This window comes from Aspergillus nomiae, assembly GCF_001204775.2.
Source record: "Aspergillus nomiae NRRL 13137 chromosome Unknown contig00327, whole genome shotgun sequence".
In the NCBI taxonomy this organism is placed as follows: Eukaryota; Fungi; Ascomycota; class Eurotiomycetes; order Eurotiales; family Aspergillaceae; genus Aspergillus; species Aspergillus nomiae.
The window spans coordinates 1604-15913 of NW_015378382.1; the positions used below are offsets into that span (position 1 = coordinate 1604).

General features: G+C 49.3%; 5 protein-coding genes across 5 annotated transcripts; 4 read left to right on the forward strand and 1 right to left on the reverse strand.

Annotated features, from left to right (window-relative positions):
* Positions 1-348: 348 nt before the first annotated feature.
* ANOM_007867 (uncharacterized protein) lies at positions 349-1775 on the forward strand (the record flags this gene model as incomplete). Its single annotated transcript, XM_015553123.1, has 4 exons — positions 349-549; positions 602-906; positions 965-1289; positions 1344-1775. 4 exons carry the CDS (start codon positions 349-351, stop codon positions 1773-1775), a joined length of 1263 nt encoding a protein of 420 aa, XP_015403572.1.
* Positions 1776-4303: 2528 nt separating this feature from the next.
* On the forward strand, positions 4304-5179 carry ANOM_007868 (uncharacterized protein; the record flags this gene model as incomplete). The annotated part of the gene is made up of 1 exon (XM_015553124.1): positions 4304-5179. One exon carries the CDS (start codon positions 4304-4306, stop codon positions 5177-5179), a length of 876 nt encoding a protein of 291 aa, XP_015403570.1.
* A 1103-nt stretch (positions 5180-6282) lies between these two features.
* Positions 6283-8236, forward strand: gatA (4-aminobutyrate transaminase gatA; the record flags this gene model as incomplete). The annotated part of the gene is made up of 4 exons (XM_015553125.1): positions 6283-6724; positions 6785-6820; positions 6882-8044; positions 8104-8236. Coding segments are annotated over 4 exons (1533 nt in total), but the record flags the coding sequence as incomplete, so codon positions are not given.
* Positions 8237-8655: 419 nt separating this feature from the next.
* On the reverse strand, positions 8656-9312 carry spt4 (transcription elongation factor SPT4; the record flags this gene model as incomplete). Its single annotated transcript, XM_015553126.1, has 3 exons — positions 8656-8742; positions 8825-9022; positions 9110-9312. Coding segments are annotated over 3 exons (450 nt in total), but the record flags the coding sequence as incomplete, so codon positions are not given.
* Positions 9313-9529: 217 nt separating this feature from the next.
* Positions 9530-13809, forward strand: ANOM_007871 (uncharacterized protein; the record flags this gene model as incomplete). Its single annotated transcript, XM_015553127.1, has 11 exons — positions 9530-9796; positions 9906-9986; positions 10134-10569; positions 10643-11373; positions 11458-11489; positions 12039-12070; positions 12151-12221; positions 12289-12419; positions 12490-12602; positions 12655-13508; positions 13566-13809. Coding segments are annotated over 11 exons (2928 nt in total), but the record flags the coding sequence as incomplete, so codon positions are not given.
* Between the last annotated feature and the right edge of the window lie 501 nt (positions 13810-14310).

A 14310-nucleotide genomic window follows, 5' to 3' on the forward strand; every position in this document is an offset into this window, starting at 1 on the left:
CCTGGTCCCAAAGGAACAAGGTTTGATATTCTCGCCAATTAGCCTGTCATACTGGTTGGTCTCAATTCAAAGTGGGCGTGCCCTACTTCTGAGACACTGATTAGAGAGTATATCATCTGGCCAGTCTCCTCATGCCGATATTTCATTTCGATCAATCCAACTCCTCTCGCTCCTTACAAGCCTTTCCACGACGTTAACACCCTAATGATGGCCGATACGATCCTTACGATTCGACCGGAGTGCTAATGGCAATTATCATATTGGATTGAATAACAAAAATCGACTACTGCGCAACGACAGGGACTACCATCATCAACGCCTTGCACTTGCCCGGACTCACCACGAAACATGAAGCTCCCCCCAGCTGATGTGGTGGCGACATGGCCAACACCGAATTATATTGACCCTACCACCCGTGGGGATTCTGTCCTTATCGTGACCATCGTCTTTGCTGCCATAGCTTTTGTCGTAACTTGCCTCAGACTCTATACTCGCTTCAAGATAACATGCAGCCCCGGGATCGACGACGTTCTTATCGTAGTCGCACTGGTATGTTACAAAGGAACCATGACCTTACTAGCTGGCTCTAACCTGCTGCTAGGCCTTTACGATTGCGATGTGCGTGGTTATTTGCTTGGCCACTGAACAATATGGATGCAACAGACATATATGGGACGTTCCGTTGGAGTGGCTTTCAACTGCCTCCAAATTCAACCTCCTTTTCCAAATCCTCTTTTCCCTATCATCCAGCTTCACGAAACTTGCGCTCTTATGGTTTTGCAAACGACTACTCGGAGCCGGTAGCAAGGGTCTCTATACCTCATACAATATAATTTTGATCGGGGCAATGGTCTTGGTGGCACTGCTGTGTATCATCTTTTTGCTTGTATGCATTTTCCAATGCAGGTGTGTTCACCTTCTCTCTATTTGCCTCTTCTTGCTTCTCACATTGCCAATTTGCCAGCCCGATCCATGCGTACTGGGACTTTCAGCCAACATACCCTCATCACTGTTTAAATGACGGGGCCGTTGTATTTGCCGCTAGTGTCGTCAATATCTTTACCGACTTTTTAGCCACGGTAATCCCAATGCCGTTGATCTGGAACCTTAAACTGCCGGCCCGGCAGCGAATTGCTGTGATGTCCATTTTTAGTCTTGGAATTGTGGTCAATGTTGCCGGTACCGTTCGGACGGTTTATGTGTATAAGAGTATGATCGCCTCGTACGACATGACTTGGTTGGGTTGGCCGGTGTTCCTTACTGCATCCATAGAGATCAATCTGGGATTGGTATGTCTAAGTTCGCAAAATTCCTTCTGCGAAAACAATTCTAATAATCATCAGATCTGTGCTTCTGCACCTGCATTGAGACCTCTGGTTACGTTTTTCTTGCCACGGCTACTCCAGTCCACCCAGAAATACGCGTCTGGGTATGGCCAAAGTCGTCCTCAAAAGTTGTGGTCGTCGCTCAACCCGTCTCGGCACTCTACCAGACCCTCCAGGGGCCGATCGCATCATCATACTGACAGCCAGCTGGAACGATTTGAGGTCTACCGAACGGTTGAGATGGAAACTTGGACCGAAGCCCGGAATCCAAGCGAGCCAGCCGACAATGCTCATAGTATGCCAGCTAACCACGCCCGTGTCACAACGCCCAACCATGATTTCGATCTTAAGTATGATAGTGCGGTATACACATCGCCTGCCAGCGAGAAGTCTTCTGCATCTCTTACCCGGCAAACCAGCTCACCATTCAAAGACAAACATTCCATATGACACTCCTTCGACATTTCCTACCATCATCATGTTTCACTTAGCATTGACTGCTACTTTACGATCGTTGAGCTCGATTTCTCTTTACGACACCGCATGTTCCCCATACCTTTTTAGCCACGCCCTACATTGACTTCTTCTATGTACATTTCAAAACTACATGTATTATTACATACGATACACTACAATTGCCCCATCGGACAATCCAAATAAAAGAGAATGAGAAAAACTAGAATATGAATACACCCGAGCACTGTATACTTCCACCCTCCCTACGCAAAAGCACACAGGGAGGCTCCACCACAGAGCCCTTACATAGTATCAAATAAATCCCACCCATCCCCACCGTCTCCACACTTCCGAAATAAAACCGCCGATGTTGATGCGAATATGGCATGATTCCTGGTTAACACGTCAGTAATATTACGAACAGATTAAGGATGGATGCAGGTCCATACACGATAAATTACGTGCATATCTAGTCGGATAGATCCCTGTTCGCCCAGAATCCAGGGGGCGGGCTCGGCCGTTTTTCGCAAATCGTGTGGAGGACCACTCCGTAGAATGTCCGGCCTCCGTCGGCCGGCAGTCTCCGCTGAATACGAAGCACCAATGGTGACTACTAGCGCTGGGCGGAGATGTACAGAGGTAGGGTGCGAAAAGATCCTGTTGATCCCTGTGGGGGGGGGGGGGGGGGGTTCGTATATCGTTTCCTTCTACGAATTTTGCCAGATGTATACAAAATATAATAGGACCTGAGACGGGCGGTGATGCTTTTGCCGCAGTGGTTCTGGCAGTTCCACACACGCTCTTTAACGCACCCTACCTCAGGATCAGGTTAGCAGGGGCCTCACGCAGATCTCTATAGGGCCCTAGGTTGCCAAGAAGCTTATTAGCCTAATACCCCCCATAATAGTGGGAAGTTACTGGCTTTTGATATAGCGTTATTGTCAGGGATATGACTAGCTATTGTTGTGATTACGATATCCTTGTCACCACTACTCATAACAACTGTATCTCACTAGCAACGTACTGGTGTCTGATTATCTTGGAAGTGCTTCTCGTGACCACTAAGCTGTGCTTACTACGAGTAGCTGCAGCTGTACCGTTGATTGACCTTCTCTCTTCTGTGCTCTTAGTGGCTAGTTGGCTACGAGTACCAACTTGATACCTGGAGATTGTGGAGTCTATTGACCATTGCACGCTATTAGTATCACCTTGCAAATAGTACGGAGTACTTAAGCCCATACTATTCCAATTGTACGTAAACTTTTTCCTTTTTCTTAGATAGAATGCTCTAACTATAGGTACCCTCTTTCTTAGTCTCATTCAACCCGCTGCCTAATATAGAAAGCTACTGAGATCTCAGCTACCCAATATGTTAGGGTCTTGGCAGCATGCGAGTCAGCGGAGCAGGTGAGAAGACTAAACAAGGTATATTCAGTTTTTCAAGGTCTGGCCGAGAGTTGACCAAGGTGCACGAATTGACATTCCCCTACTCGGTGCATATGCTAATTGTCTCAGACTCACAGCTGCTATGAGTCACCACATGATGCAAGCATATCTTCGGCGACTCGATACCCTCTTTGATCCCAGTAAACACTGCATCGTTGAAGCCTTTTTATACAAGTCCCTCATATGCACCACGGACATGTCTTTCGTCATGATAGGGTTATATGCAAATTACCTGCGGGACAACTTATCACATGGTCAATCATCGCTCAATCGTTAAGATAACAGGTCATATAGATGGCTACAGTTAATTATTCCCTTCGGTGGTCACTCAAGGGCCCAGTCTACTTACGTTCTAGACTTTCGGTATAATCCAAGCTACTCCATCCGGTCCACATCTCGTACTCAACAATCCGATATTGGCAATAACAGCCACTATACTCAACTATCATTTTCCTGCAGATTGGAATTGTGATGGCAATCATTTCTGACTATTGGCTTCTCCAAACTTCGAAATGTAGATCAGCCTGGATCTAAACCGTCCGTGGTCGACCAGCCACTCACCTCTCAGAGTGTAATCAGCAGCAGTCCCTATTAACGTCCAGTGGAAACAGTATCCTATTTTGAATAATGAATCCCTGTTACCATAGCCCTCCTCTAAAAACATGATGCTAGGGCCAATTCTTGATGCTCAACTTCATCCTAGACGCCCAAAGAGGAATTGTAAGCAGCACTATCATCAATTTCGTGTCTACTGAAATTTTCTTTGTGTTTTTACTGACAAGGCTTGTAAAGAAAGTAGCTTACATGCCACCATCAATATACACCTCTAGTTGCAGCAAGGCACATGGGTGCATTGCAGCCTTACTAATACAGGCACCAGCAGAAGTCGTCATGATTACCCTTATATGTCTTGATTTGTGCAAACACCGCGAAAAGATGAGTCACAGAAATATGTTTTCACTGTTAGAATCACAGAAGGAGCGTCTCTACCCAACTTTCTCGCAGCAGACAACAAGCACAGCACTAACCACCAAAGAACAAACCACACAGCAACTGAACATCATCCTTCAAACATAATGGCACAAACATCCATGCTAACACAGGATATTGCACCTATTCCTCTGGAATATGTGCCAGCACCTACAGAGGAAGAAATGCATCCATGGTATCAGGCATCCCACCTGAATCTAGACCAGCCACTTCTCAGAGTCTGGGATTCCCACTCAGGCGTTAAGCCAACATCAACAAACTGCATGTATTCACGATGTTCATATAAACTACTAGATACTTTCGAGACCCGGGCAATCTCGTTAGCCATCCACGCCCATCATGGCAACCAGACACCGACACCGTACATCTCATTCACTAAATCCGCAGGAGCTGTACAGAGATATGCCGAAGTGAGGGCCTGGAAGAGAGGCTCTCAGATGCTTACGGTTGTCAACCCCAGGGTTCGAGCGGCCAGCGGTCGACACCTTCTCAGCATGGTTAATGAAATGCGTTACTACGGGGTACGAGACCCATTTGGCATGTCCTGTGATGAAGATGAATACCTCTGTCTCTGGATGGTTTCAGAAGAAGAGGTTGTTGGACATTGGGAATGGAGCGAGCTCGCTAAACTGGATGATTGGTACGAGGCTATTATCCTGCCCGCGTTTAGAGAGCATAACAAAAGATTTGCGGCTCGTTCCTCGACAACCAATTCATCAAATTCAGTCGATGCCTTGTCCGATACATTCTCCAGTGCTAGGAAAATATCGAGAGGATGGGGCAATATATCGGATGAAGGCGACTCCCTTCGTTTAGAATACTCTCCTAATAAGCGTCAGGACTCGTCGAGTGAGGCATATAGCAAGTTATTTGAGGACTATAGTGATCTGAGCGACAGTTACTATGAGTCTGAGGCCAATGTAATCGCTTATTTGCTCAGCCCCTCGGAAGATGAGTCCTAGAACTCAAGCTGTGGGTTGTGGTGTCTAGGTATTGAGTAACTAATCTTGTTGGGTTGTTGGATAAATCCTCCTACAAGGCTAGGCCAACCGCTGATGTTTGCTTTTGGTCGAGTCTGAATCTGCTAAAAATATGCTGACTTATACAATCCCTGTGACAAATGATACTATACTGACTGATTCGATATGGCTTCCATCAATATCTCGCAGATAGGGTTCAAAGTTATTCTACTTGAGTAGTAATGGATAACATATTAATCAGAATAGGATCGTTTCGGTGTGCGCTATGTTGAGTTAGCAGCGACTTTTTACCTAGTACTGACCCCTCCATCCATGATGTTGAGCTACTATTATGTTCAAGCTGAGCCAATGCCTTTCCTTAGCCATAAAGGTGTGGCATGGAAATGATCCAACGTTTGTCCTGGATATATATCTTTTTAGAAAGCAATGCATTTGTACCGCACAAACAGAGGATATTGATACGCATGTAACATCTACATGATCTTATAGTTGGTATGAGACTAGACCGACAATACACGATGTGATGGCTACTGCTGAGTACAGTTTGTAATGCCGTTCTGTTACCGAGAAGTTTAAGTCACGTAGACGGTCGAGATCTTCTGTGGTCACGCGCGCCAGTCCTTATCGCATTGATAAACGTGACGTCTTATCGCTTATCAACTTGGGGAACTTAACGCGTTAAGTGAAAGAACTTCACCAATTCTAGAGCGAATTGACACCCTCCCTATATTTATGACAAACATCAATTGATGTTTGGAACCTTTGACTAACATCATTTGCAATGGATTCCGGCGAAGACTTTCTTCATTGGGACAAGTATTTGGCCACAGGTGATTAGCCAGACCACCTGGCAGTTTTCTTCCCATCCTTACTTTGCTTTTCTCGCCGACGGCGGTGATAGGCTGTACTCTGATTGGTCCAAATCGCCGACGATAGCTCCTCCCCGGCCGCGGGGCAGCTCAACAGAGACTCGAGAGCTCCAAAGCCGCCGGCATTCCGCTCAAGACCTGGAATTCTTGGTGATATAAGATGAGCTGGGCGCCGCAATTCTCCTTGTTCCTTCGTATTCAACTCAATTTCCATCCTATACCCCTGGCGGATTCAATTGCCTCGTGACTCGAGCTTGGTTGAGCTGTGATCAAAGCAATAGAGCTCTTATCTCCCTTATCACCGTCTCCCCACATCTGCTGCTAGGAGTATTCTTCTCCACAACCTACGCAGCGAGAGAATCGCCACACCTCTGTACACCCTCATTTCCCACAATAAATCCGTCATAATGGCCTCCATTGCTCGCTCTAGCTTCAGATTGCGCTCGGTGACGCGCGTGCCGACTGCCCGCACCATCACCACCACCCCGCACCTTCGCGCGGCGGCGAAGCCCTTCTTCGCTGATGAGCCGGCTGGTCCTAAGTTGGCCACCGCCATCCCGGGCCCTAAGAACAAGGCTGCCACAGCTGAACTGGACAAGGTCTTTGACGTGCGCAGCTTGAACATGCTTACCGATTATTCCAAGTCTGTTGGTAACTAGTATGTCTCTTGTTTCGTGCCAGCACCGGCTTGTCGTGACAGTGGCTAACAATGTGCTAGTATTGCTGATCTGGATGGAAATGTCCTCCTTGATGTGTAAGTTCTACTCTAATGGCGTCTCTATCTTCCATACCTTATCGCTCATATCGGTCGCCAGCTATGCTCAGATTGCTTCTATCCCTGTTGGCTACAACAACCCCCATCTTACTAAAGTTGCTCAATCGCCCGAGATGACTACCGCTTTGATCAACCGTCCAGCCCTGGGCAACTTCCCCTCGGCGGACTGGGCTAATATCCTGAACACTGGTATTCTCAAGGTGGCCCCCAAGGGCCTGGACCAGGTCTTCACTGCCATGGCCGGATCTGACGCCAACGAGACTGCCTACAAGGCCGCTTTCATGTACTACCGCCAGTTGCAGCGTGGAGGTCCTGAGAAGGAGTTCACTGAGGAGGAGCTGCAGACTACCATGACCAACCAGGCTCCCGGCTCTCCCCAGCTGTCTATCATGTCCTTCAAGTCTGCTTTCCACGGTCGTCTCTTTGGCAGTCTGTCCACCACCCGCAGCAAGCCCATCCACAAGCTTGATATCCCTGCCTTCGATTGGCCTCAGGCTCCTTTCCCCACCCTCAAGTATCCCCTTGAGGAGCATGCTCAGGAGAACGCCCAGGAGGAACAGCGCTGCCTCCAGGAGGCTGAGCGGTTGATCAAGGAATGGCACAACCCTGTCGCCGCCATCATTGTCGAGCCCATCCAGTCCGAGGGTGGAGACAACCACGCCTCCCCTGCCTTCTTCCGTGGCCTGCGTGAGATCACCAAGCGTAACAACGTTCTTTTCATCGTCGATGAGGTGCAGACCGGTGTTGGTGCCACTGGCAAGTTCTGGGCTCACGACCACTGGAACCTCGAGACCCCTCCCGACATGGTCACCTTCTCGAAGAAGGCCCAGACCGCCGGTTACTACTACGGTAACCCCGCCCTGCGTCCCAACAAGCCCTACCGTCAGTTCAACACCTGGATGGGTGACCCCGCTCGTGCCCTCATCTTCCGTGGTATCATCGAGGAGATTGAGCGCCTGAACCTCGTCGAGCACACCGCCAAGACTGGTGAATACCTGTACTCTGGTCTCCAGCGCCTTGCTGAGAAGTACCCCGAGCATCTGCAGAACCTCCGTGGCAAGGGCCAGGGAACCTTCATTGCCTGGGATACCCCCAAGCGTGATGAATTCCTCGGCAAGGCCAAGAGCGTCGGTGTCAACATCGGTGGAAGCGGAGTGAGCGCCATTCGCCTCAGGCCCATGCTGATCTTCCAGCAGCACCATGGTAAGTCAAATTTCTACCCTAGTTTAAAACGTGTTGAACCAATGCTAATATGTCTGCAGCTGATATCCTCCTGGAGAGCATTGAGAAGATCATCAAGCAGCTGTAAGGAACTTATGGTTTGCATGACGGGCATTTTCCATTAAAATTTGTATCTCCTTCTGTTTCACTAAATCTGGCAGAGTCTGGCGTTTAATGTTGGGTTGGGTGGGTTTCTCCGTGTCTGATTGGCACGCTATCTACGAGTTATGTTTTTTGAAGCTGTTAGCAAAACTATATATCTATAGCAAACGGCAATCCGATGCCGTCCCAAGGTGCATCGATTTTGCATGTTGGGTATCGAATAAAATCCAGCTGTTTATCTTCAAAGAAAAAAAAAAAAATGAGTTCTCAAGTAGTGATGAGTCAGAAAAGAAAGGGACAACTCCAGCGTAATAAACAAAGCAGCCCATACCCAAAGACGTATATCGAACGTAAACCGAAATCCCTAACTCCCAAGTGCGTGCAACGGGAAGGAACAGCCCGCTATGAAATCCGCGATAACAGAACCATCCCACCCTTTCTAGCCAGGAGACCTGGGAAAACTTGTAATAATGCGCGCCCCGAACTACCGATCAAGTCTCCTCTTCACCCGTGCTACCATCGCGAGGAATATACTTCACGCCCGAATCCTCCAGGCTCGAAATGATCTCGTCCGGGAGCTACAAAGCAAAACAAACCATCACATCAGCCTCGACGTTCATAAAGACACAGCGTAGGGACATAACCCCAATCACAACATACCGATCCGGTCACCTTGACCGCATACGTTCCCGGCACGTAGCTGTCGAGTCGCTGCCAGCGAGCTACCCAGCTGGTATTCGGGTCACGGAGGGTGACCAATCCTTCAAAGACTTGGGAGGTGCATTCTTGGATGGCGTCGTTGTTGCCACGGAGGCCGAGGACGTTATCGCAGTTGGGGCAACCTTCGCGCATGAATTTCTATTGTGAAGGAGGCGTTAGTTTATTGCGGGTGGGAGGGGTTTTTTTTTGTTTGTTTATGCAGGCTTGGTCCTGCTTTGAACGTACGCTGTGCAGTTGGACGAGGGAACAGACCATGCAGGCGCGAAGAGTGCGCTGCTGGCTGGGTGCGACGTAGAAGGACATGTGCTGTGCTGGTTTGGAATGGGAAGGAACTGCGATGGGTATTAAATTGCGACGATGGGCCTCGTTACAGAGAGGTGGTAGCTTCAGCGGCGGGAGAATGAAGAGAGGAAAAGAGGTTGTTGCAGTTGATTGAATTGATTTGGATGGATTGATTTGATGTCGGAAAGGAAATGCCAAGCCCGGCGACTGGAGGATCTTCGGGATTCAATTCCAAAAAAGTAATCGAGCCAGTGATAAGAAAATAGATTCAAGGTCCGAATTCCTGCAGAAATTCCGCATTCTTGTCAGGAACATTACTCCGGTCGATTTAAATCGCGTTTCCTCCCCTCCCCAAGCTAGTGAAGGAGTTCAGCCTTAAGGTTCCCTTCCCGTGGAAGATCAACCGTTTTCCTTCTGCAAACGCTCTCGTGCCTTCCTGCCGGAAAACCCCTCTCCCCTCATTGCATCCTGTCTCCGATGGCGTCGTCCGACCTTGAGGCTGCCACTGCGCTTAAGGTGCAGGGCAATAAAGCGTTCGGTCAGCATGACTGGCCTACTGCCGTGGATTTCTACACCCAGGCCATAGAGAAATATGATCGCGAGCCTTCGTTCTTTAGCAATCGTGCTCAGGTACGTTGCGCTCTGGGCACCTTTTTTTTTACTACCACTCTGCTCTTCTTTTGGCCCCGAGGGCGAGAGAGAAGCAGATGGATAGGGCACAGCATGCTAACTGTTCTAGGCGCATATCAAACTCGAAGCTTATGGCTTTGCGATCGCCGATGCTACTAAGGCGCTTGAGCTCGACGCCGGCTACACCAAGGTCAGTAGCATACGCCTTTAGAATGATATCTCCTTTCTTCTTATTTCTTTTTTTTCTCTTTTCCTTTCACTGTTGAAAATGCTGTGCTGCTGAAGATACTTGCGTACTTTCGGAGAAGTGGTTTGCCCACCGACTAACTCGATATAGGCCTACTGGAGGCGAGCCCTAGCCAACACCGCCATCCTTAACTACAAAGATGCCCTACGAGACTTCAAGGTCGTCGCGAAGAGGGAGCCCAATAACCGCGATGCGAAGGTAAAACTGGCAGACTGTGAGAAGCTTGTTCGTCGGATGGAGTTTGAGAAGGCCATTGAAGTGGGTGACCCGCCGTCGGCCTTCGAGGACCTGGACATCGACTCCATTGCGGTCGACGACGGCTATGATGGTGTGCGATTGGAGAATGAAATGACGCAAGAGTTCATCGACGATATGATCGAGCGGTTCAAGAACGGCAAGAAAATCCATCGCAAGTATGCCTTCCAGATCGTCAAGGCTGTCAAGGATCTCGTGTATGCGGAACCAACGATGGTCGAGATTGGCGTGGACCAGGGTAAGAAGTTGACGGTTTGCGGTGATACGCATGGTATGTTTCCTTTGCGCTTTGCTTCTTTCTCTTCACCCCCCGATCTTTCCCCTTCGCTGACACGCTGCGACAGGGCAATTCTTCGATCTCCTGGAGATCTTCCGGTTGAACGGATACCCGACCGACAAGCACGCATACCTTTTCAACGGTGACTTTGTCGATCGTGGCTCTTGGTCGACTGAGATCGCCTTGCTCCTCTATGCGTACAAGTGGCTGCGACCAAATGGCATCTTCCTCAACCGTGGAAATCACGAGACGGACGATATGAACAAGGTTTATGGATTTGAGGGCGAGTGCAAGGCCAAGTACAACGAGAGGATGTTCAAGGTGTTCTCGGAGTCTTTCTCTGCTCTGCCCCTGGCCACATTGATCGGCAGCAAGTATCTTGTTCTCCACGGTGGTCTCTTTTCTGACGACAATACATCCTTGGATGACATCCGGAAGCTGGACCGCCACAACCAGCGCCAGCCCGGACAGCAAGGCCTGATGATGGAAATGCTCTGGACCGATCCCCAGACGGAGCCTGGTCGCGGCCCGAGCAAGCGAGGAGTTGGTCTCCAGTTTGGTCCGGATGTTACCAAGAGGTTCTGTGAGAAGAATGGACTGGAAGCTATCATTCGCTCTCACGAAGTCCGTATGGAGGGTTACGAAGTCGAGCATGACGGACGGTGCATCACCGTCTTCTCCGCTCCCAAGTACTGCGACACCACGGAGAACAAGGGAGCCTTCATCAACGTTGGACCAGAGCTTAAGCTGGACTTCCAAGTTTTTGAAGCTGTGCCTCACCCTGATATCAAGCCTATGGTTAGTATTACCCCGATTCTTTTTTGTCTACTCGTTACTTTGTTCCTCTTTATGCATTGCAGAGACTGACGGGCTTCTCTCTAGGCTTATGCACAAAACTCGATTATGTCCATGATGTGAGATGATTTACCTCTGCATGGGACGGCGTTTATGGGTGGACAAAGAAGAGTGGTCTTCTTGACCGGTCATAGAGGTTCGGTTCTGGAATGAGCGTTGGGGCTCTTTGGTTATACTTGCAGACTGAAATAACGACAGATGTCTCTCAGATACCAAATACTGTATCTATTGAATGATGATTTGAACTTCTTGCATAGCGGAACAATGATGTGTGAATGAATACCCATGTGCAGGCAGGCATGAGGATGTTGGATTGGGCAGTAAGATGATTTGGCTTTTCTCTGACGATTTCCTTGGATATGATTGTGGTGGCTAGTTAGCGACTTGATTGCAGTATCCAATGGTATAGACTAGACCTGAGCATAGGTTTCTTGTCGGAGTTGTAGTTTTAGGAAACCCGACCGCTTTGCTGGAAGACCCCGCGATTGACTCCAACATTTATTCTTCGGCTTCCCCACCTTATTTCAGTATCTTTCTGCTCAATCCCATCTTTTCTCCCTCCCCCATTATCTTACTTATCAGAACGGCGTGATAGCACCGTTCAACAGTCTGGAAACGATGGAGTTCGATCCCAAGACCCGTATGTACCTTCATTGCGAGAAGATACAACCATTCAACGACGAGGCTAACCCCCACTTCTCTACTGGTCTTGGTTAACAGCGCAATACCTTACTTCCGACAAATCCAGCTTTGCCTCGACCTCCGCTCATGAGCGCTGGCCCGTGATTATCGTGAGTGTCTCGATTTTCCTAGGCTTTAGCTTACCTGGCTTCCTAATAAGTATTCGTGTCACTATAGACTGGTGCCATTGACGACCTCCACCGCACTGTTGGTGATGTAACCGATGAAGAGAAGCGCAAGGAAGGAAAGAGTATCATCGAGAAGCTTGCAGCGCTCAAATATGAATTGCAACATAACAGACAATTGACGTGAGTGATTTACGCCGTTGACTTGACGCACGTTATGTCAAGGAAGTCGCTAAGTTGTGCGTCCGCATAGCCCCCTCCCGGACGACGGCCAGCCGGATGTCGAAGAATATAATAAGGAGTTGGAGCAACGAGGAAACCCGAGATGGCATGACGTTGCATGGCTGTTCTCTGAATGCTACCTCTGTATGTTAAGCATTTTAGAGCAAGGGCGAATAGACGTGCTAACGCAGGATAGACAGGCGCATCAGTGCCTACTTCGCATTGTCCACACACTGGAAAGGATACGACGTATTTGCCCGCCAGAAGATGTCTACTTTCAAATCTTCCCGTCCGGCAGTCCTGGAGTTAGCCGCGAGATACAAGGAAATCGCCCAGGAGGCGGAGAAGGGCCATGATGGAAAGACCCCGGAGCAGGTCGAACAGGCTGAGCGCATACTCTTTTCCGAGATGTGTGAAATCTGTCTGTGGGGTAATGCCACCGATCTGTCCCTTTTGACCTCTCTTACCTACGAGGATATCCAGAAACTGCAGGGCTCGCAGGCGCGCAAAGCGGCGGAGGAGAACATCCTTGTCAACGATTTGGACGCCGCCTTTGAGGTGCTCAACAAGGCCCGCAAGGAGAAGAAGACCGGGGAGCGTCGCGTAGACATTGTTCTCGATAACTCCGGTTTCGAACTGTTCGTTGACCTTATCCTTGCCGGATACCTTCTCTCTGCTGGCCTGGCTACGACAGTTGTACTGCACCCTAAGCTGATCCCCTGGTTCGTATCGGATGTTACGCCCCCGGACTTCAGGGATCTCATCACCGCGCTCGCTGACCCGCAGTCATTCTACACTGCCGCCGATGAGTCGGGCAGAGAACACACCCCCCTCTCCGAGACGGAGCTGTCAGAGGTGAACTTCCTCTTCGAACAATGGTCCCGGCTCCACGCAGAGGGCAAGCTGGTCATCCGCCCACACGCCTTCTGGACCGCCCCGGGAGGCTACTGGCGCATGCCCAGCACAGCAAAGGATCTCTTCGAGGACCTGCAACAGAGCGAGCTCGTCCTTTTCAAGGGTGACCTCAACTACCGCAAGCTAACCAGTGATGTAAGTGGCCCCGCACTCTTCCTTGAACCCCCCGCAAAACATTAACATTCTATCCAGGCTGCTTGGGACCCCACAACCCCCTTCACGACCGCCATCGGTCCAATGGGCCCCAAGTCCGGCGTCCGTGTTCTCGCCTTCCGGACCTGCAAAGCTGATGTCGTTGTCGGGCTGCCAGCAGGCGAAGACGAGAGACTCCGCCAGCTGCCTAACGGCGGGGGCTCCGAGGCCCGGAAATGGGCTTGGAGTGGAAAGTGGGCTGTTGTGTCCTTCTCTGACGGGAAGGCTTAAACTAATTACTTGTTTGCGATATGCAGAGACGGGGTTTAGATCTTCAAAGCACCCGATGTATATAGATGGGCATATAGAGACGGACAGAATATACAGATAGATGATGTCATCATTGGAATGAGATATCCAGTTAATGTGTATTGGTGGACTTTTGCAGTCGGGTAATTAGCGTACTTCAACAAGCCTCAGGACTCGTGGGTCAAGTTAAGTGAATGATGAGGACAACATAGAATGAAATAGGGGTAGCATGTTCAATGTAGGGTATATTCCAGACACAGACAGCCGCTGGACTTATCACTTGCATGACGTATCGGACAAAAAAACAAAAGAGAAAGCGATTATCCCAGTTAGGCGTGGGAAAAAAGAGAACCGTAGAGAAACAGGGTAATGGATACATCAGATTCCCAAGAAAAAACAAAAAACGAGAGCGCCTATACCCACAATTGCTTCCCCCCCGCGCGCCTGGAAAAACAGAAAAATGAGTGAATTACCCTCTTGAAAACCCCAAATATTA